Source organism: Lonchura striata, chromosome 8, assembly GCF_046129695.1.
Source record: "Lonchura striata isolate bLonStr1 chromosome 8, bLonStr1.mat, whole genome shotgun sequence".
NCBI classification, from domain to species: Eukaryota; Metazoa; Chordata; class Aves; order Passeriformes; family Estrildidae; genus Lonchura; species Lonchura striata.
Window position 1 is genome coordinate 37,924,725 of NC_134610.1, and position 21,440 is coordinate 37,946,164.

Here is a 21,440-nt window from a genome sequence, read left to right on the forward strand (position 1 = left end):
TTGGAGGAGGATGTTGAATACATAAGGAACATTGAGAGGATTCTTGTTCATTCCAGTTATCCTTCCAGAGAGAAGTAGATTGTGGAGACCCTGTGAAATACGAAGGGGTTGTCATTTCAAGGCAATGCCACACTCATACATGTAGGAATTGTCACCTCCTAGCTCTTAGTCCCCACTGGGTGCTTGTTTTTTTGTGGGTCTGTCCTAACACATCAACTCCAATCTGATGGACAAATTCAAAGTGAATTTTTTTTTTTTTTTATCATCTCCTTTTTTTCCCTCCTAAAAAGCTTTGTGGGAAGGCAATGATGGAGATGTTAATCTGCAAGTAAAAGGTACTGCCAGACACCTCCATAGTGGTAATTTTAGTCACAAGTCCAGCCACTTCTGCAAGGGGGTAGGAGGGATGGACTAGGCTGAAATGAGAACTGTGGGAGTGCTGAGAGATAAAGTAGAAGAAATTCCCTCCAAGTGCCTGTTTCTATCCCAGCTGTACATCTCTGGGGACAGGTTTCATGATTTCCCCTCCATTTTTGGGGTGAATCTGCTTCCCTGTGATGCACCAATCAACAAGGTGAGGTTCTCCTCTTTACCACACACAGTAAATTCAGAGCATAAATTGATTACTCACAATTTTTCAGCACATCCGGCTTATTCCCATCCCAAGCAGGAAAAGCTGAGTGTATCTGGCACGGCATTTTAAGGGGTTTTTATCCTCTCAGTGACATTACAGCTCACCTGGGGACAAAGTTCTGTCACTCTAGGGAAACCCAGGAGTGCAGTGCCTGGCTGATAGCTCTGATTTTCTCATGAAAATTCTCTTTTGATTGCACCTTGTTTTACCTGGTTTTTCATGCTCCGTTTCTTTACCAAACCCATTTGTTCTTGCCCACCAAGCAAGTCCAGATCTGTATTGTATTTGATTGCACAGTGTTTTGTATTAGTGTGTTGTGGGGGGTTTTTTTTGGTGCCTTTTTCTGTATCTGCAAGTTAGCTCCACGTGGAAGGGTCATACAATTTTGAAGGGATCTCGTAGCAGTGGCAGTGTTGCAGAGGACTGGAGAAATAAAAAAAGAATATTATGCTTGTAGTTGGAAAGAGGGAAGGGATCCCGAATAATCTCTGTGTTCTTTAACCTCATACTGATCTAGTGTGAAATCCTGGGAAGGCTGCTTGCTATGTGATCTGCTTAGAAAGTAATTTCCATTGGCAAAGTAACAGAGTTGTCCAAGTCTCTCACAGGAGATTGTCAGGGGATCAAATGCTGGGCAATTTCCAATGCCACATTATCACAAGTATCTTTCAAGAGCAAATACACTGAGTTAGACCTGAGATCACAAGAAGCACTAGTGAATGGGGATTTTTTTTCCTTGCTTCCCATGGTATCAGTCATCTTCATACTCCATCTGCATTTCTCCTGCTACTGGGAGTGCAGCCTGTAGGGTTTTTACCACTCCAGAGATCTTTTAAGCCTTCTGAAGAAAATTCTTGCTGCTTCTTCTTTATCAGGTCTTCTTATCCCCCTGTGCTGAATGTTCTCCTGTGTGCAAACTGAGCTCTTTCTATGGCCAGCCAGATTCATCTGCTGGGGCTTTGTGTTCTCTATCCAGGTTTAGATAAAATATTGGGAAGAAATCCTCCCTGTGAGAGTGGGGAGACCCTGGCACAGCCCAGAGCAGCTGTGGCTGCCCCTGGATCCCTGGCAGTGTCCAAAACCAGGTTGGACACTGGGGCTTGGAGCAGCCTGGGACAGTGGAAGGTGTCCGTCCCTGCCCATGGCAGGAGGTGGCATGACTTTTATGATTTGTGGTTTTTATGATTTATGATTTTTATGAACGTGGAAATGATATTTTGAACGAGAACAATGGCAGATTTTGGGTGCAAAGCTGAAAAGTAATCCGAGAGAATAATGCAGACTCCTGGCAGCTCAGCACTCTGAGGGGTTTGCTGCTTTTGAAGGTGTGGCTTGATAAAAGAGGTTTGACTGCTATAGGGAGCAGGATGCTGCTGATAAAGCCAGTGTGATAAAGCTGCTGTTGATGTGCTGCTTGTAAATTTTAAACTCCATTCATTTCTCAAGGCGGGGGGAACTCTGGCCTATTCTGCCTCAAAAGCAGCCTCATCCCTCTCTCCCAGCTGAGGGCAAGGTGGGATTTGCAGTGCACAGAGATATTACACTGCAACATAACAGCCTTGACAGCTGTGGGTGATGCTGCAGGTCAGCTTTGGCCATCACGAAAAATCCTTGAAGGATCTGGAGCCTCCTGATGAAAACATTGAGGATTTCATCTCTGCGCTGGAGGAGCGAGGCCAATGTCCTGAGCTGCCCCTTCCTGCTTTTCTAGGACACTCCTCTTCCCAGCCAAGCTCTTCCTGCCCCAGCCACCACCAAAAAATTAAAATCCACTGGGTGAATTGATCGGGGGCTCAGCCTTGATGCAATGCCAGCATTCAGTCCCTCACACCAGCGTGGCTGCATTGTTAGCTGGACCTGATTATCTGGATGCTCCAGCAGGAGCTGCCACATCCGAGTTGGAGGTGTGTGGAGATTAACTGGTGTCTGTCCAACCATTTGTCACACAAATAACGGTGCCAGTGTACTGAAATACTATAAATCATTTTTTTCCAGGATTGAAACCTTTTATCAGTTGTGTCACTTCCATTACTCAATAAGCGATCAGTAACAGGCGTTGTGGTTGAGCCAGTTAGTAGTTAACAACTCAGAGCTGTGGCTTGTGAGGGAGCCTGTGACACCAGCAGCTGATATAAATTCAGGATTTAATATTTATCTTTAATATTTATCTGAGTTCTTAACCAGGGTTTTGCTGGAAAGGTGAAAGGCAGCACAACTTTGGCACAAGTCTCTTAATTCCTGGCTTGGTCCCGTGGTGGTGTTTGTGTAGGCCCTGCATAATGTTCAAAATATCCAAATAGCAAATCCCATCCTCTTTTTCTCAACTTCGTTCCAGAGCTAACCACAGCAGCTCCCCAGGGATTTCCAGCAACCACAGCTTTGGAAAAAAAGTCAAAGTACAGAAGTCAAATTACAGGGATGAGAACCTCTGTGTAAGAGCAGCCACAACCCTGAGTTGGATGGATTTGTGCAAAGATCTGGGCAGATGCTGGGTAATAGCAAATCACAAGCATCTTCAGCTTCATGGTTTTTACATTATTCACTGGTATTATGCAAATTAACATCAAATCTGAGGAGCCCCACCCAAGACAGCCATAGGTGATAGAAACTTCCTGTGGATGATGCCCTTGGAAATGCAATCTATGGAGAGGAGACAAAATGTTGTCTCTGCCCTTGGAAAGAATTTTTCTATTCCCACTGAATGTCTTAGTGCCTAATTTCTCCCTAATAAGAGGGCTGAGTTAAGACTCCTTCCCCAAAGAGGTTGAGACCTGTGCAGTAAACACTGCTTGAGCAGTGAGTTTAGGAAGATAAACTGAAAGTTTGTAAACACCTTTTGAGAATTCCTTGCTGCTTTGTCCCATTGCTGGGACATTGCTTTGTCCCATTCGAGGTGGCTGTTTAATTGTGCAGGCTCTGAGAAGTTCTGAAATGCAAATTAATAGATTTATCCCAAAATGGTTTGGTTTGGTTTGGTTTGGTTTGGTTTGGTTTGGTTTGGTTTGGTTTGGTCTGGAAGGGACTTCAAAGCCCATCCTATTCCACCCCCTGCCATGGGCAGGGACACCTTCCACCATCCCAGACTGCTCCCAGCCCCAGTGTCCAGCCTGGCCTTGGACACTGTCAGGGATCCAGGGGCAGCCACAGCTGCTCTGGGCACCCTGTGCCAGGGCCCTCACCCTCCCAGAGAACAATTCCTTCCCAATATCCCAATTTCCCTCTGGTGGTTTCAAACCATTCCCTCATGTCCTGTCCTATCTCCTGCTAACACAGCTAAGTCTGTGGGTGTTGTGGGTGCACTCCTGGGTAGGAACTTCTGCCAAACTCAGAGTTCCAGTGAGCCCTCCATGCTCAGATTGTCCTCTTTGTACTGAAGGACCCAACGTCTGCAGATCTGTGTTTTCCAAATTAGCCAAGGCAAGGAAATGGAAGTCTCCTGCTCTGTCACTGCAGGGTGATTTAGAAGCTCAGGAAAAAAGGGAGAGGATCAGAAGGTTTTTTCCAGCTTAAATGATTCCCTTGTCTTAGCATGATAATTCAGGTTTATAGAGAAATAATCAAACACTGGCAGGTTGGCTTCTGCTCATTTTCACAAGTGGTGGAAAGTCACAAAGAACTCAAGTTTATGTTAGATATACACAAATTTGGGGTTTGTGTATTGTTGTGTACCTCAGTTTTTATTTACCTAGTGTGAACCTTTTGCAGTAGGGTGGATGATGTGGATTAAAGGTGAGCAAAATGGGAGGTGGTAACAGTAATTCTGGTTTCTTTTCGGTAGTTTACATTTCAGAGTAAGTCAGAGCTGGAATATCAAAGTGACACTGATGCCTAACCAGGGCATTGGGAAAATCAAATTCTTCATCACTTGTATCTACAAAAAATCTCCAGGAAATGAGAGGTGGGTTGTTTCCCCAAATTCTGCTTCCTCTTCAGCCTTTTTTTCCTGCTGCTTCCAAGAGCTCTGAGAGGGCTTGAGTGAAGGTGCATTTTTGTGTCACAGAATTGTTCTTGCAGGGAGCTTGCACGGGGAGACCCTTCCAACCCCAGCCACTCCAGGACAGTGGAAGCTTTGCCAGGAGGGCTCTGAAAGCCCAGGTGGTTTTGATGTCCCAGCAGGCAGGGTTTGTTGTCACAGGTGCCACAGGTGTAGTGTCCCCTTTGATCCTGGAGCCCTCCAAGGTGCAGAGCTGGGAGGGGCAGCTCCACCACCATGTCTGGTTGCCAATGCCACCCCAGTGCTGGTGTCACCTGAGCTCCCATGATCCTGGTGACAAGCATGACACTGACCCCAGGATCAAGACAACTGGGTAGAAATGTGGATATCTTTGAAATTCCAGAGGGTCCAATATCTTGCATCAGACGGAACAGGCTGCCCAGGGGAGTGGTGGAGTCACCATCCCTGGAAGAGCTCAAAAAATGAATATTTGTGGCACTCTGCTGTTGGGCTTTGTGACATTTAGTCAAATGTTGGACTTGATCATCTTGGACGTCTTTTCCAACCTTTGTGATTCTGTGAAATCTAGCTATGTAGCAAAAAAAGAGGGAATTTAGTACAAGAAAAAAAAAAGTGTAATCGAAATTCATATTTAGAGTTGAGGCTCAGATGTAATGGCACAAACTGCTCTGTTATGAATCAAAAATAAGCCAAGGTGCACTGTATGCTCCTGGATAGCTCTGGTAATTATGGCCTGGTGATTACATGTTACTCCAGTCATATTTCCAGTTGTAAAAAACATGAGAAAAGCAATGGAATGGAGTCAGAAGCTCTGCTTGCCCACTGCTTCACTCACCTGGAGTAAATTAATAAAGATTCCTTTCAATAAAAATATTAAAATGCATTTAAGACAGATTTTCAATAAGCACATTTGCAGTGGGGGGTGTTTTACATTTGAATTACTAGAGTAGGGCAGCTGGGGTTTACAGAAAACTGTCATGTAGCATTAAAAGTGAAAGCAAAAAAAATCAATTATGATCTTGACAAATCCCATTTTGTCAGGGAAATGTTTTCGTTTCCTCTGCATGAAAACATCTTATGGTCATTTTGTGGGGTTTTTTTTAGTCCAGATGTGTACAAAAAAAAGCAGTGACAAACTGATTCCCTTAATTCCATAATAGCTCAGCTGGCCTGGTGAAGTCACCCAAAATTGGAGGAGCTAACCTTGGGAATGGGTGGCTGGAATGCTCCCAGCTTGTTTTGCAGAGCTGGAGCTGGGGGTCTGCTGATCACAGCCAAGCCATTCCAGCCTGTTACATAGCAGGAGTCAGAGTCATTAAATAATTATACCTTTGATTAGCTGCTTTAACTGTTCATTGCCTTTGAAATATGATAGTATAATTTAAAGCTTTTATTAAAAGACAATTTTTCTAGGTGGTTGAAAAGGATTTTTTTTTGTGTGTGTGTAGAAAAGAGCCATAATTTTCTGCTTCAGATAATGAAAAACTGAGAAAAATGTTTCCAATTACCATTTCCTTTTTGTCAATTGGAATCTTGTATGTTTATAGTGTATTGGAAAGGCACTGAAATCATTGAGTGGGTCCTTAACCTACTGCAGAAGTTGGGATGGAGAAATATTGCAAGGAGGCGGGGGGGAAATAACTAAAAACATTTTTTAGAAATGTTTAATTAAAGTAACTTTTTTTTCCCTGTCACCAGCAGAAGTATGAATGTGTTTTCATTTTTTTCCCCCTTCATTTGAAATGTTCAAAGCTGAAGAGAAGCCAAACGTAATTAACTATTAATATGATTTGAAGTATTACTTTTAGAGTTTTTTGTGGGTTTAAAATAGAGGATGGGAAAGGATTTCAGTTGCAGAAGAAAGAGTTGGGATTTTGTACCATACAGTTTGAGTTGTATTTGGGGAAATTTCAGTAACTCAGCACTTTTATTAATTTACTTTACATCAGCTTGTTTTTTCTGAGTGTTCTGCAGTACAAAAAGGGTATATTCAGGCCTGTTGCCATATGAAATATTTTCTGTCTCCCCCCCTTTTTTTTTTTTTAATTTTGGGACACAGTAATAATCCCTTCTTCTCCAGACAGAAATGTTGGGAAAATTCAGGGTCACATTCAGGTGTTTAAAGATGGTTCCTAGTGGAAAATCTGGTTTAATAAATAGAAAAATAGTGAACGTACTTCTCATCCCTTGCCATGGCAGGGGCTGGAATCAGATTGTCTTTAAGGTCCCATCCAGCCCAAACCATTTTACGAGCCTGTTTGGTATAAGATCCATGCATTTTGTGACATTTTTTTATTTTAAAATTTCGTGTTGGACAGATCTTGAAATACAATGTATCCAGTTGATTTTACTTAGATATACATATTTATGTATAGATCTATATTAGGTAGGCCTGGGGTTTGTTTTGGGGGTTTTCTAACCCTTTTTTGAGGAATTTTTGTCATTTCTGCTTTCACATAGGATAAGACAGTGCCAAGCCCCTTCACAGTCACAGAGACAAATTTGCACGATCTGAGAATGTCCTGAGCTGCCTCCCAGTGAAATCATTTCAATCCTCTGACCAGAGAATGGGGTCTTGTTGGACAAGTTGCTAACCCAGAAGGGAGGAAACTCCCCACTGATGTAACCCCACGTGGTGCAGGAGAACTCGAGGGAGAGCAGGGAGAGGGCTGAAGTTTATCCCTAAATATTCAGCTTTGCCTCCCATCTGCCTCTTATTGTGGGAAGCCAGCACACCCCTCTGGCTGCCTTGGCTGTCTCCAGACCCTGGCAGGGGGCTCGGAGCCCTTGGCACAAAGTCAAAAACACCTGTGGCTTCGATTTTAGCCCGTGGAAAAAACTGCCAACTGTGTGTGAAGATTTACAGGTCACAAGAGTTTGAGTTAATGTAACACAGGGTGAAAAAGTAGAATTATGGGTTTTTTTAAAATGGGGTTCAGGAGGTAAGATGGAGGAATTTGGGTGTGTCTTGTCCTTCTCCTTCTTGTCCTCCATCTTTCTCTGTGATGGTGACACTTTTTATTGGTTTAGAGTAGAGACGCACACTCTGACATAGGTGATGGGTATTGGGAATTAATCATAAAGTACATGTAGTTCTTAGTATAAAATGTAAACAACGCCCCAGAGGGCAGGTAGAATGCAGTGATCCAACTTGCTAGACAGAGCTCAGGAGGTCAGAGAAAGAATGTTATAGATAAGAGAAAATAAACAACCTTGAGAAGCAAAACCAACGCATCTGAACTTCTTCTTTGGCCGCGGGGCTGGGAGGAAAAGACTTTTTACGATCTTGGAGTCATCTTGACCACAGAACCCCGGGATCTTACAAAGCCATTTTCCTGGGCAGGTGTCACCTGGAGAAGCTGCCCTGGGCTGGGCTGTGGGAGGAGGATTTTCCTCAGCCTCCTCCCCAGTGTTCAGTCCCTGCACAGCCCGAGCAGAGCAGCGCTACGGGTGCTGCTGGTTTGATCCCTGGCACTGGGCACTGGGAAGATGCTCTGGGAAGCACACGACACGCCAGCCCCCTTCCCCCAGCCTCGGTGCAGAGATCCTATTATTTCTGATAATTGATGCTGAGGGCTGTGGCGTGCCTCATTTAATCAGCACTGCTCAGCACACTCCAGGGATGTAATTCATGTAATTCCACCTCCAACATGGCTGGCCAGGCTCGGACACACAGCCGAGCGGCCACGGCAGTTTTTAATCAGCTGTCTGAGGAGTATTTATCTAATCAGCCAAGAACTCTGTCACAGCCAGACCAGAGGTGACATTAGCACATCTGGAATGCCTCGCTGTAGCACTGTGGGGAGGTGATCAGGGTTTGACTGTGCATGTGAACGCTCTGCCAGGAATAAAAGCGTGTTTCTGCTTATCAGAATGGAAAAAGAACTGAATTGGAGCATGTTGGAAAGGGTTAACGCAGGGTTTTGTTGACTGTTATATCCTGAGCATCCTTAGAGAAGTTCCCAGGTAATAAACAGATGTGTCCTCAGATCACACGTGGGTTTAAACCCTTCCTACAAACCCCTCCTGCTTTTGGAAACAATGCTACTTGATGATGGTGGTAGTAAACATATTTACTGCAGAACCTGACTAATCAAAACCGGGCAGGACAAGCAGCTGCATTAGCAGAGAATAAATAGCAGCCCCATTAAAGAAGGCAAACACAGAAATTCTGTCTGCTCACAGCTGTAAAGTTATTGCCTGAGCAAATACAAAGAGAGGTGCTAATTGGGAGTGATTAAGTTTAATTGATTCCCAGTTCCTCCATATCTTAACAAAAGGCTGTCCTGAAGCCTGCTTTCCTCCTTCCTGTACCAACATAGCTCTTCTCTGAGATGTGCTGGTGTAAAAGCTGCTTCTGCACCAGTGGGGACAGCCCAGCTCAGAGGCACCAGCAAAGGGATGAGCTGTGTCCCCTGATCCTGCTGGATGTCCTGCTGCAGCTGCCACCACCACCACAGGGACAAGGACAACTTCTCCACTGAAAGGGTGCTCAGGCATCAGAACAGCCTGCCTGGAGCAGTGGTGGAGTCACCATCCCTGGAGTGTTCAAAATGTGGGTAAATGTGGCACTTTGTGGTGTGGTGCAGTGGCCGTGGAGGTGTTTTATCAGATGTTGGGCCTGATCTTGATGGGGCAGCCACAGCTTCCCTGGATCCTCAATATCCCAGGACCTATACTGTTTGCCACTTCAGTAAAAGTTAAATTAAATGCTGTGGAGTTGTTAACTTCATTCCAGATGTTTGAGGTTTGAGAAAGTTTGTCTGGTTTTCTTTTTCCTGGAATCTTTAGTTAGAAGCACCTTTTGGTGGCACTTTAGGAAGAAAGCACACTTCCAGAAGTTACTTCAAAAATCAGTCTGCCTTAAAGATTTTCTTTTTTTTTGGGGGGGGGGGGGGGGGGGAGTTTTTCTGTTAGATCATTAAGTATTTCTTACAGCATTTTATTGATAACCAGTTGGGGTTTCTTTGATTAAGCTTAAATGTGATATATACTTAATCAAAGAAACCCCAACTGGTTTCCAACCCCAACCTCAATCATATATATATATGTATGATATAGAAAATAAATTTGGATAATAGCCATAGATATCAATATATAGATAGATAGATTATATGGATGATATAGATTTAGATAGATATAGATATCTCTGGAGCTGGCAACAAGAGCTTTTGTTGGGTTTACTCTGGGGACCAGGAAGTGAATCCAGACCAGACAAACTGAATATGCTGGGAAATAATTTCAAGACAAAGCAGGCAGATAATGACCTGCAGGGCCTGTTCCAGCCTGCTTGTGGGTAACAGCAGTGTGTAGTTCCAGGAGCAGGCAGGGTAGGATGGCTCTGCTCTCCCTGGCACATCAATCACCCTGCAGAGGTTTTGCTTGGCAGTGTCCAAACTCTTATTGAATGCTTAAAGGCAGGAGAGCACCTGGAGGAAGCAGGCAGGAGCTGAATCGATGCCAAAGGATGCATGTGGATGTATCAGGGCCTCAGCATCTCTGTGGGAAAAGTCCATTTGTTTAAAGGGAAGGGAAAGGCCCCTGACACTTAACACATTAAAATGGATTATTTCATCAATAGGTTAATAGAAAAGCAGGCTGCAGGTTCACTCCTGCACGCAAAACGCGCCATTAAAGTGTGAAAAATGGGAAAGGCACTGGGAAAGGGTCTCTGTGCACTGGAGACCATCTTCCCTTTCAAAGGGGTGCCAAACCTCGATTTTGCCTATTTATATGTAAATGTTTCAGAGGGAAAACAAGTTTTTCTGCAGGGCAATTGTGCCTCTCTAGTGCAGAGACTTTTTAAACAGGACTTTAAATGAGGGTTTTTCCAGCTTGAAGGATGCACCCAAAGGAAAGGCTTTTAGATTTGATGATGTCACTCAGAACACTCAGTCCTCCTTTTCAGTATGGAGCATTAAAGCCTGCAGATGGCTTTATTCAAATCATACCTGGCTTAACAGTCAGGGGTGTTCAGGCAGTGCTCTTCCAGCTTTAATTCTTCAGCTGAAAATGGAGCTTCTTGTTACAGCCTGGAGTGACTTCTTGTCACTGTTCCTTTTCCCTGTGGGCAGCTGTTTGGTCTGAGTTCTGTGGGACATTACAGAAAGAAATTTTGAAGGAAATTTTTAAAATTAGTGTATCCTGGTACTGCCTGTGTTGTGGGGTGTGGATGACATCCTAAAGAGTGAGGGACATCTGTGGTGGGAGGGAGAAGGGTCTGAGGTCCCTTAGATAACTTTTGAGTGCAACCATCAACTCGGCTCCATCCTGTTCACCATTAGATCCTGACCCACATCCAAATGCCATTTGCACACTTCCAGACATGGGAATTCCAGCAGTTCCCTGTTCTTCCAGTGGCTCTTGGGTGTCCTGATCTACTCGGATGTTTCAGCTGGTTCCTGTGTGAGGAAGCCCAGCCTAAGCAAAGTGTCTTAAAGATTCTAAAGAAGGTGAAAATGTGCTCTCCCCTAATGAGCCTGGGAGCAGAGTGCTTTTCAGCCAGATTTTCTGCTAATTGTGAAGCAGCAGCTCAGAGGATCTCAAAGTTTGGGTCAATTCTAATAAAACAAGGGTGTTGCTATTCTCTGTAAAGAACAGAGGGTGTTGTTTTTTTTTCTTCCTTTCCAAATAAGCACTTCGATTTTGCAGTGAGGGAGGAATTTTGGAGCAGCCTAAGATAGTGAAAAGTATCCCTGCCCATGGCAGAGGGTGGAACAAGATGGGCTTTGAGGTCCCTTCCAACCCAAACCATTCTGGGATTTTATGATTCTACTTCCTTTGAGCTCAGTGCTACAAAGAACATTTGTTGGGATGAGGATTTAAGGTCATTACATCATCACCTCAGTTTCTAAAGGGGATGATGTAAAAAGGAGGTTTAATGGTGAACTCTGGGCACCAAGTGATCCCCACAGGCTTTTGCAGGAAAAGGAGCTCTTGTCTGGCTGTGTTTTGTCGTGAAGTAAATCTCATTTTACAGTAGCTGTTTTGTCCAGTCCTGTATCTTCTGCAAAAATACTTACTGTCTTTTTTTCTTTTTTTTTTTTTTTTATATATTTTTTTAACTTCTACTGGTCTGCTTTGTCTATTCCAATAGCAGATCCATTTAATCTTCTCAAATTGTGTCATGTTGTGGTGACTGAAAGAAGAATCACTCTGAATATGAGGCTTTCCACATTGAAAATTGAAATTCCACATTGAATTGGCCATGGATTGCAGGGGCTGAGTGGTCCTTGTGTGCATTTTCTGTGTGTAGCTCTTCATGTGTGAACAGGCTTGTGCTTGTATTTTACTTCACATGCTTTTTGATGTTTCTTTTCTCCCCTTTTTCATTGAAAAAAAAAATTTCTTCTTTCCCCTTCTTTTTTCTTTATTTTTATTCTCTTTTTTTTTTTTTTTCTCCTCTCTTCCCCTCCTGCTCTCTGGACGCAGCCAAACGCAAAGCTTGGAAACTAAACCGTGTTGGTAGCCTGCGAAATATTTACAGCAGCAGCAGCACCAACACCGAAGGTAACGAACCCACCCGTCCCACACAAACACCTCCTCTTTCCCCCCCTTTTTTTAACCCACTCCTCCAGAATTTTGCCCTCCTTGCCTCTCTCCCTTTCCCCCTGGAAATGAGATTTGCCCCAAGCATGCGTGTTTGTTTCCACCCCGTGTTTGCAGAGTCATTCCGCTTGGTCTTTTCATCTTTCTGTTCGTGCCTTTTATTTTGCCATTCATGTTCCTTTCAGCTTACTTAAATTTTGACCTTTCCCTCTAGTCGTGGAGTAGTGATGTTTAAATTACTTCAGGAACCCATTTTCTCATTTTATTTATTTTTTTTTAAGAGATACATATATATTTTTTCCCTTTCTCCATGTGGGCACTCAATGTAATATTTCCCAAGTTATTACGATTTTTAAAAGTGTTAGTATCAGGTGTAATGATCTGTAGCCAAATACAATAGTGTGCCATGACATTTAAGTAACAATCTTAATTTGTTTTGTGCAAGCCTTCTCCATAATGCTCTTTGCAGCTCTAATCCAGAGGCGAGACAGTGCCGGGTCATTTGCATGTGCTACTCTTGCTTGTAAATTCTGGATATTGTTGTATTTCTAAAGGTCACCCGGTGCCAAAGTTCACAAATTGACTTACATTGCTTTTTTTTCCCCCACCCAAGGCAGCCGTCATGCCTTTTGTATAATAGCACATGGAATTTTATGTATTTATTTCCCCCCCCCCCTCTCCGCCTTCAAACAACACAATTACAAACTTTTTTTTTTTACTATATATATTTTTTTATTATTATTACAAATGTCAAAGGTCAGAACGACTTGGAAACCAAGCAAGGAGGAGGGAGGGAATAAAAAACCCACCAGCACCATCTCCAGCAGCACGGAAGAGGGATGGTGTAAGGAATAGGGGAATGCAAAATAGGTCACAACTCAGTAATCTCGCTATAAGGGAGGGGGATTTTTTTTTTCTCTTCACTTAAGTGCAAACCAAATGGGTCAAGTAATCGCAAGCGCATGCCCTAACACTAATTGACTTATTTTGGAATGATTATAACTGTAATATTTTTCTTAATGTCACTGTTTTCTGGGCTGTTGATTTTAGTGATTGCCAAGCGGTGGCATTAAATCTCTTGTAAATTTTAAATTGCATGCTATTTCTGTAAACAAGTCCCTCTGTTCACATCCTGATCATTAACCTTTGGTGATTTATATCACCGTCCTTTTTTTTGCACAATTACAGCCCAGGCTGCTGGCTCTCCCTGCCAAAGTGTGCACAGGAAACAAAAGTGGGGTTTTATTCCACCTTGTTAAGGCAGCTTTTTTTTTTTTTAAATTTATAATTCATAATTTTATTTCATTTCTCAGCCTAAATGTAAAATTATTGCCTTTCAGAACTGCTAAATTGGCTGGTTTGATCCTTTCATTGTCTTTTCAAATATGAAGTGCAAAATATGAAAAGATAGAGAGTTGCTGTCAAATATTCATAAGTCTTGGGGTTGTCTTTTTTCCACAAAGACACTTTAATAATTTTCAATTTTCTATTTGTTGTTTATACCTCCCAGCCCCATTTTACCTCTGATCAGGTATATTTGTTGCTACAGGTTTAGTGCTTGAGAAGCTTGTGAATTTTTATTTACCTGTTCATAAACTGCAGAGGACCAAATACACAGAATTCCCTTGCATTTTACAGATCAAGTTTTTGTAGGGCCTGTCTAATTTGAGGAATCTTTTATCTTACTGATCAAACTAAGATGCCTTGGTATGGAAACACAGTGCTGTTGGCCATGGCCCAAAAAGTTTTGAGACACAGCATCAAAATGAAATTCTAAAATAGGGCAAATGTACCATTTTTGGATGTTTTATCCCCCTGAAAGCTGGAGGTTCAATGTTCTTAGCTGTGAGCTGATACCGTGAGCCTTTGTGTGAGAGCTGGAATGGTGAGACATGCAAATGTGGAGTTAATGAGCATTGTAAGTATTAAAAACCACATGTTTAGATAATTATGCCTTCAAAAAAGAGAACGATGATGGGAAATGACAGTCCAGAATAACAAATCTGCTTTGGTCCTTGGCACACGCTTGCTCAGTGGCACTCACCCCTATTTACACACCAAAAAAAATTTCCCTCAGGTTCAGCCCTGGTTTGAAAAGCTCTCCAATCATTTTTAACTCCCTCCTGGTGTTTTTAGGTGTTCTGGGTGAGCTGCCAGGTGGGCAGATCTCAGCTCTAGCTGGGAGAAAGTGCAGCCCAGGTGCTGCAGATGTGCTCTGTGTAGGTGATGGTGGTGCCTTTTTGGGCTGCCTAAAAACAGAGGCCAGGCAAAAATAAGGGAATAAAAGCAGTTATATGTATTGAAGGGCCTTCAAGTACATTTTTGGGCAGACAAAGCCCCCCTCAAGGGCTACACCCAAAAAATGGATGATGGGTTTTCACACTTTTATAAGTTTGGTGCATTTGCATATTGGGGGTTCATCTTGCCACCTCCAGGGATGAGGACTCCAATCCCTGAGCACCTTTTCCATGGGGAAATTCCTGCTGCTGTCCACCCTGAGCCTGCCCTGGCCCAGCCTGAGGCCGTTCCCTCTCCTCCTGTCCCTGTTCCTGGAGCAGAGCCCGACCCCTTCCTTGCCCGAAATTGCAGAGTTACCTCCTTCATCAGATCTGTCTTATTACAAGAAATCTTACTTTCATTTGTTTTAGAGCTTGCCTAAACTCTTTAGTTGTCAGATTTTGTGTAGTTTTCCATAGGAAGCCAAATGAGAAAGTCCCACATGCTCCCTGTTGCAGACAGCCAGGCTTGAAGCAATCTTTTGGTTCTTTAGGGGGGAAAATAGGCTGTAGCAGTGAGTTTTGCTTAAAACAAACCCCACTCTGGTCTTAAGGGTACCTGTTATCATGGCAGTATTATTAAAATACAGAATAATTTCCCCTATACCAACAGATTTCAGGCTAGGTTGGACAGGGCTTGGAACAACCTGGGATAGTGGAAAGTGTCCTGTGGCAGGGGCTGGAACTGGATGAGCTTTATGGTCCCTTCCAGCCCAAACCATCCTTGGATTCTATGACTTTGCAGCACAACAGGAAGGATTATCTTTAAGGAATTAAAAACCTGTACTCTGCATGCATAAAGATATTAAATCCTGATTTTTCCCCCTCCTCACCACTGCATGTATGATTTTGGTTGGATTTTCTGGGCACTGAGGGAGAACTTTTTTGTTTGGATTTCACCCAAGCTGCCTTCGGTTCCGAAGCGTGGTGCTGTGCCTGTGCAGGCAGTTACATCCTGTCTGTCTAAACTGAATTTTAAAAAATTTTTCAACTTGAGTTGTCTTGGCACCCAAATGAAACATCGAGCCCACGAGGCAGAGGGCTTCAGTGCCTTCAGCCTTTTGGCACCACTCAGAGACATGGATCTAAAGCAGAATAAAACTCTTCCAGTGGAACACAACCTTTACCAAGAGCTGTGGGCAAGTGCCAGCAGAGCTCCTCTGTCCTGATGGGGTTGATTTTCAAAACTAATTAGATTCAGACACCGGGTTTGGAAAGGGGAGAGAAGTATTAGCATGGCCATGCCCAGTGGGACATGGCACAAATATTTCCTTAATTGAGGTTGCTAATAAACATACTTACCATCCAAGTGAGGGGGATAATTCTCACCGAGTGGCAAAGGTAACGCGACCTAACACGTGTGGGACGTAAATAACACAATTGTTGTAAACAAATTGCAGTTGTAAACAACTCCTGTTGCCTCCCAGGGCACCCCAGCAGCTCTTCCCTCTCCTCCTTTTGAAAGGATGAAGGGTTATGGTGCTTGAGCAGAAGAGATTTTCAGGAGAGGGAGGAGGAGGCGATGAAAAAGGAGCTTAAATAGGTCTGGATGTTACATGAGGCAGGCTTGGCTGGGATTCAGGCTGTAACCTCAGCCCTTGGAGGTGCTTCAGGAGCATTTGAAACATGCTTCAAGGGGGTTTTGGTGCTGCTCTTGACTTCTTCTTCCTGGGAAGTGTTTCCTGTGTGAGTGGCACCACCCTCCAGATGTGCATGAGGAGTTACTGTTAATTAGCAGCAGCACCAGCATCCTCTGATATCAGACAGCTGTGTTGGGCAGAGATACAAATGCACAGCCTGCTTGGCCTGGAAGCCAGAAAATCCACTCTTCTTCTGGCAAAATATTCATAAAGGCCTCTTAGAAATGCCTTCATATTTATTTATTTAAAAGCCAGCTTTCAGGATGGGTGTGATTTCTGCACAGCAGAAAGGAACCCTTGCCTCCCGTTGACTTGCCTTGCTGAAAGGTTGGACCAGGTGATCCTTGAGGTCCCTCCCAACCTGATCTTCTATGACTTTGTGACTTGGAATTGTGCCCATCACTGGTGTAAGGTGTCAGTGGTTATTTATGCAGTTTTTAATATTGAGAGTAAAATAGGAGGGGAGTGTAAATGGAGACCAAGCTGATTTGTGCACATTATTTAGAACCACTCCTGTGAGATACCAGGAGGTGAGTGCTTCTGGACATGTGTTTTCCCTGCATTCCATATGCTCAAAATGGAGTTTTCTGGAACAAGTTATGGACTAATTGTATCCTGTGGTAATTTTCAGTGTGGTTTTCTAAACCTGATCTCAGTCCCACATCACAAACACATGGGTAGGGGAAGGCAGGGAGGCCATACCCTGAACGTTTGTTTTTTCTTCCACAATCCATTGCTCCTAAGAAATTTTATCTCTTTGTTTTCCAGAAGTGGGTGGGCTGTGGCAGTGTCTGGTTTTTGGCAGAGCAAAATAAATGTGAACTTGGGTTAAATGCAGTTGACTGTGGAAAGATGATGGTGAGAAGTGTCCCTGGAATCCCAGAATGATGTGTGTTGGAAGGGACCTTAAAGCCCATCCCATTTCACCCTTGCCATGGTCAGGGACACCTTCCACTCTCCCAGGTTGCTCCAAGCCTCATCCAATCTGGCCTGGAACATTTCCAAGGATAGGGCAGCCACAGCTGGGTACCCTAAAATTCACTGATTCCATGCCTGCTTCCACTGAAAGAAAAAACCTCTTGAGCTTTTCCTTCCATATCACCAGAGTCTCACACTTTTGGCTCATTTCCCATCCCAGCCACCCTTCCCTCTTTAAAAAAAAAAAAAAAAAAAAAAAAAGGCAAACAAACAACAACAGCATTTTAGACATCTCCTGTTGATAATAACTTCCAAATGGAAGTCAGTGGCAGCTGGTTCTTCACACTTTAACCCTTCCTCTGCTGCCCTTACAGGAAATAATTGATGACTGATTGGCCCATTAACCTTTTTTTCTTTTTTAAAAAAAAAAGTTTGACAGCCTGGACTTGTGTAATGAGGAGGGATTCCTGGTGAAATCAGGCTGATGGCTGAGTTGCTTGCCCCTGAGGATGCAAAATTAGCCCCGTGGGACCTCGTCTGCATAGAAACTGGACACAATTAGTGTAATATCCGGTGTTATTAATGTAGTTTGGAGTAATTGGGCAGGTTGATTTCGACAGGTTGATGGTGCTAAAATACTATTATAGTGGACCTTTCCATGAATAACTGTTAAACATGGAAAACTGTTTAATAAAATTTTGTGATTGGGCTCACAGGGATTTAAAAAGCATGAGCTATAATCTGGCTGAAGAGTAAAAGTGAACAACTTCATCTTCCTGCCTGGATTTTCCTGTTCCTGTGTGCTGTGCTTAAGGACATACAGGAACAGGTTTGTTCCCTGTATTCTGAAGGAATTGCCCTGGGGGTGATATGGAGCAGGCACTGCTGCTTTGTTTCACAGTTGAGCTTGGGGGGGAAAAAAATATTGGTGTGTTTAAGCAGAAAAAATGAGGGAAGATGACTTCAACCAGCACAGCTTTTTGGGAAATAAATCTGAAGCTTCAGTGGAATTAGAATCATGGAATTATTAAGGTTAGAAAAGACCTACAAGATCATCAAGTGCAGCACTTAATCCAGCACTGCGACATTCACCACCAATCCATGTCCCCAAGTGTCACATTTACAAATCTTTTAAAGCCCTCCATGGATGGGTGCTCCAGACCTCCCTGGGCAGCCCCTTCAATCCCTGAGCCCCCTTTCCATGGGGAAATTCCTGCTGCTGTCCACCCTGGGCCTGCCCTGGCCCAGCCTGAGGCCGTTCCCTCTCCTCCTGTCCCTGTTCCCTGGAGGGAGCCCCGGCTGTCCCCTCCTGGCAGGAGCTGTGCAGAGCCACAGGGTCCCCCTGAGCCTCCTTTGCTCCAGGCTGAGCCCCTTCCCACCTCTGTTTTCTTCTCTTGACCTCAAAATACCCTTCCAGCCCCACCTGAAATGTGTTGCAGCTCTCCTGGGCTTGTTTCTCCTCAGTAAACCAGCTCCATGTGTGTGTGATCAGCATTATTAAAGAGGAGATCAGAGGAGTCAGTGATGCTGCAGAGACCTTAACTCTGTTGTCCTACAGGAGACAGTGCACAGGACCGAATGTAACTTCATTTATTGTGGAGTAGTTCCTTTTAGATCTTCCTCATGAAACCCTGAAAGCTCTGCTTGATAAACGAGGCTTTGGTGATGATTTATTCATGGCCTTTTGGGTAATGTTTCTCCCTGTTTGTTTGGAACACCGTGTTGCTAAAGTGGAACACTTGTAGCTGTGCATCATTCATCTTTGACCCAGGTGAATGACACAGAGCTGTGTCAGGGGGGTTTAGGTGGGATATCAGGAAAAGGTTCTTCTCCCAGAGGGTGCTGGCACTGCCCAGGCTCCCCAGGGAATGGGCACAGCCCCAGGCTGACAGAGCTCCAGGAGGGTTTGGACAATGCTCCCAGGGATGCCCAGGGTGGGCTTGTTGGGTGTCTGTGTAGGGATAAGGGCTGGAATTAATCCTTCTGGATCCCTTCCAACTCTGGACATTCCATGATTTCTTTTCCCACTTACCCCATGCACTGTTTTCCAGTAAAACTTCTGCTTCAGATACCTTCCTGCACCTGAAAATGACACTCAGCTCCACGTTTATCCCTACCTCAAATGCCAAGTCACCTCCTGCTGCTTTTGAGGCATCCTTACAGCAGTGCAGGCACTGGCCCTGCTGACATGGAGTTTATCCAAGAAAACTTCTTGTCTCAAAGCTTGGGAACACAGCTGCCAGCGGGCAGCAGTGCTGTCCTTAAATCTGGTGCTGGATTTGTCCCTGATCTTTGCATGTTTATGGATGATGAGGGAACACAGTAGTGTCATGGCTCTGAATATATAATAAGTCATTATAGGACAAAATGTTCTTTCTGAAGCTCATTATGGCTGATGTTCACCAGAATTTTGTGCTGTATTATTCTTTTCCTTTCATGCTTCATGCCAGCCTGTCCCAATTGCACTTACTTTCAGCTTCCTTGATTTTTTTAATTTGGCATTGCTTTCCCATGTGTAGGTGGGGTGTGTGTCCATTTATCTCCGTTCTGCTGGTATTTCCATGTGCTGCTCCTCTGGCCTGAATACTTGTCCTTCTCCTCCAGTAGCCCTAAGGATATTTCACTGACCCTCCCTCCTGGCTTCTCAGATCATTTTCTCATCTCCCATGTCAGACGTGGATGTTGAATAGGTTGAACTGATTTTAATCCTGTATTATAGCCCAGTAATGATTATTATTCTCCCAGTATTTATGCTGTAGAGGAGAAAATGTCCACATCTGATTTAATATATCTGTGCTTGTAAAAACTGCTTGAAAGATGAGGATAAATTGTTACATTTTCTGTATTGTCAGCTCTTTGTGGTCCATTCATCTTTTATTTTGTGGCACCCTTTGATTTTTACATTATGCAGCTTTTAACACCTGAATTTTAAATCTAAATGATGCTTGTTGGCCACTTTATATTTGATTAAGGTACAGACTCAATTCCAAGCTCACAAACACAGGGACTGAGTATTTACTCAAACCAGTGCTTTATCTGCATAGCATTTGGAGAGAAAAAAACAGAGGATCCTGATTCTTTCCTGGTGCGCTGTGCAGGGCAGGATCCAGCCTCAAGCCTCGTGTCCAGACCTGCAGTTACAGGATTTGTGCAATCCCAGAATTGTTTGGATTGGAAGGGACCTTCAGGATGATCCAGTGCCACCCTCTGCCACAGGCAGGGACACCTCCCACTGTCCCAGGGTGCTCCAAGCCCTGTCCAGCCTGGCCTTGGGCACTGCCAGGGATCCAGGGGCAGCCACAGCTGCTCTGGGCACCCTGTGCCAGGGCCTGCCCACCCTCACTGGGAACAGTTTCTCCCTGGTATCTCATCTAAATCTACCCTTCTTCAGCTTAAAGTGTAACAGAAGTTCTTACCAACAACCAAGGTTGTTTCAGCTGCTTTTTGCTATCCTTAACTGAATCTTTTCTTCCTATTGCATCTTTTTTTTTTTTTTTTTTTTTTTCAGAACAAGAAGAAAACTTTGAGTTTATCATCGTTTCTCTCACGGGCCAGACTTGGCACTTTGAAGCAACCACGTACGAAGAGAGGGACGCGTGGGTCCAAGCCATAGAGAGCCAGATCCTGGCCAGTTTACAGTCCTGTGAGAGCAGCAAGAACAAGGTATGGGGCACAGGGCAATACTGGCAAGAAGCCATGGGGCAGGTGATCATTAGGATGACAGCAAATTCTGAATTTTACGCCCTTACCCCTCGAGATGTGTGTGTTACCCCCCAGCTGAGCAGGGTTAGAGCTTTCTGAGGGAAGAACATGGCCTGGGAGGAGCAGCTTTCCCCCTTGGAATGCTCTCCTTTGATGACAGAAGGAGTTTGTTCACCTTTCCTGTCAAAATAAATGTTTAAAATCTGAGATGTCTTCAGCCAATGCTCATTTTGGGAGAACAACTGTGTCTTGAGTGCAGGTGTCTGTAAACACTTGACAGGAGAGAGCAAGGTGCTGACTGGTGACTGAGGGAGAGAAATAGCCAAAAATTGTCCAGAACTGTCGATCCTTTAATATTACCCACCTAACAGTTGTCTTTGATGATTTTATACTGCAAGGAAGACACTCATATTTTTAAGTGAATGACTATCTTCATTCCCCTGGTGTGCCAGACTAGATCAAACACCATTAATTACCATCATCATAAGACAATTGGCCTCTTATTTTGTGTTTAAAAATGGGTTTTTTCCTACATATATTCCTGCGATGGAGGAAATCACAGTTTACTTGTTTCTTGCTTTGCATGGGTTCACACATTCTGAAATGTGTGTGTTATCAGAGCACAAAAGGGGAAGTTTGTACATTAACACCTACATAAAAAGGTGAGTACAAAAGGATAAAGAGTGGCTGGACAATGGCTCAGAGAGGTTTTTCTCACTGGGTTCCCAAAGCATGTCAGCAGAACTGACTGGAACAGCAAAGGGCAG

General features: G+C 43.9%; 1 protein-coding gene across 8 annotated transcripts in view; it reads left to right on the forward strand.

Moving 5' to 3' along the window:
- AGAP1 (ArfGAP with GTPase domain, ankyrin repeat and PH domain 1) overlaps nt 1-21,440 on the forward strand; it is a 307,939-nt gene that overhangs the window by 241,759 nt on the left and 44,740 nt on the right. For 5 of the 8 annotated variants that reach the window (XM_077785210.1, XM_077785211.1, XM_077785208.1 and 2 more), the window contains 2 exons: nt 12,021-12,098; nt 20,480-20,634. In XM_077785210.1, coding sequence (XP_077641336.1) covers nt 12,021-12,098; nt 20,480-20,634 — 233 coding nt within the window. The remainder of the gene's footprint in view (nt 1-12,020; nt 12,099-20,479; nt 20,635-21,440) is intronic. The other 3 variants (XM_021536095.3, XM_021536091.3, XM_021536092.3) reach the window with 1 other exon arrangement.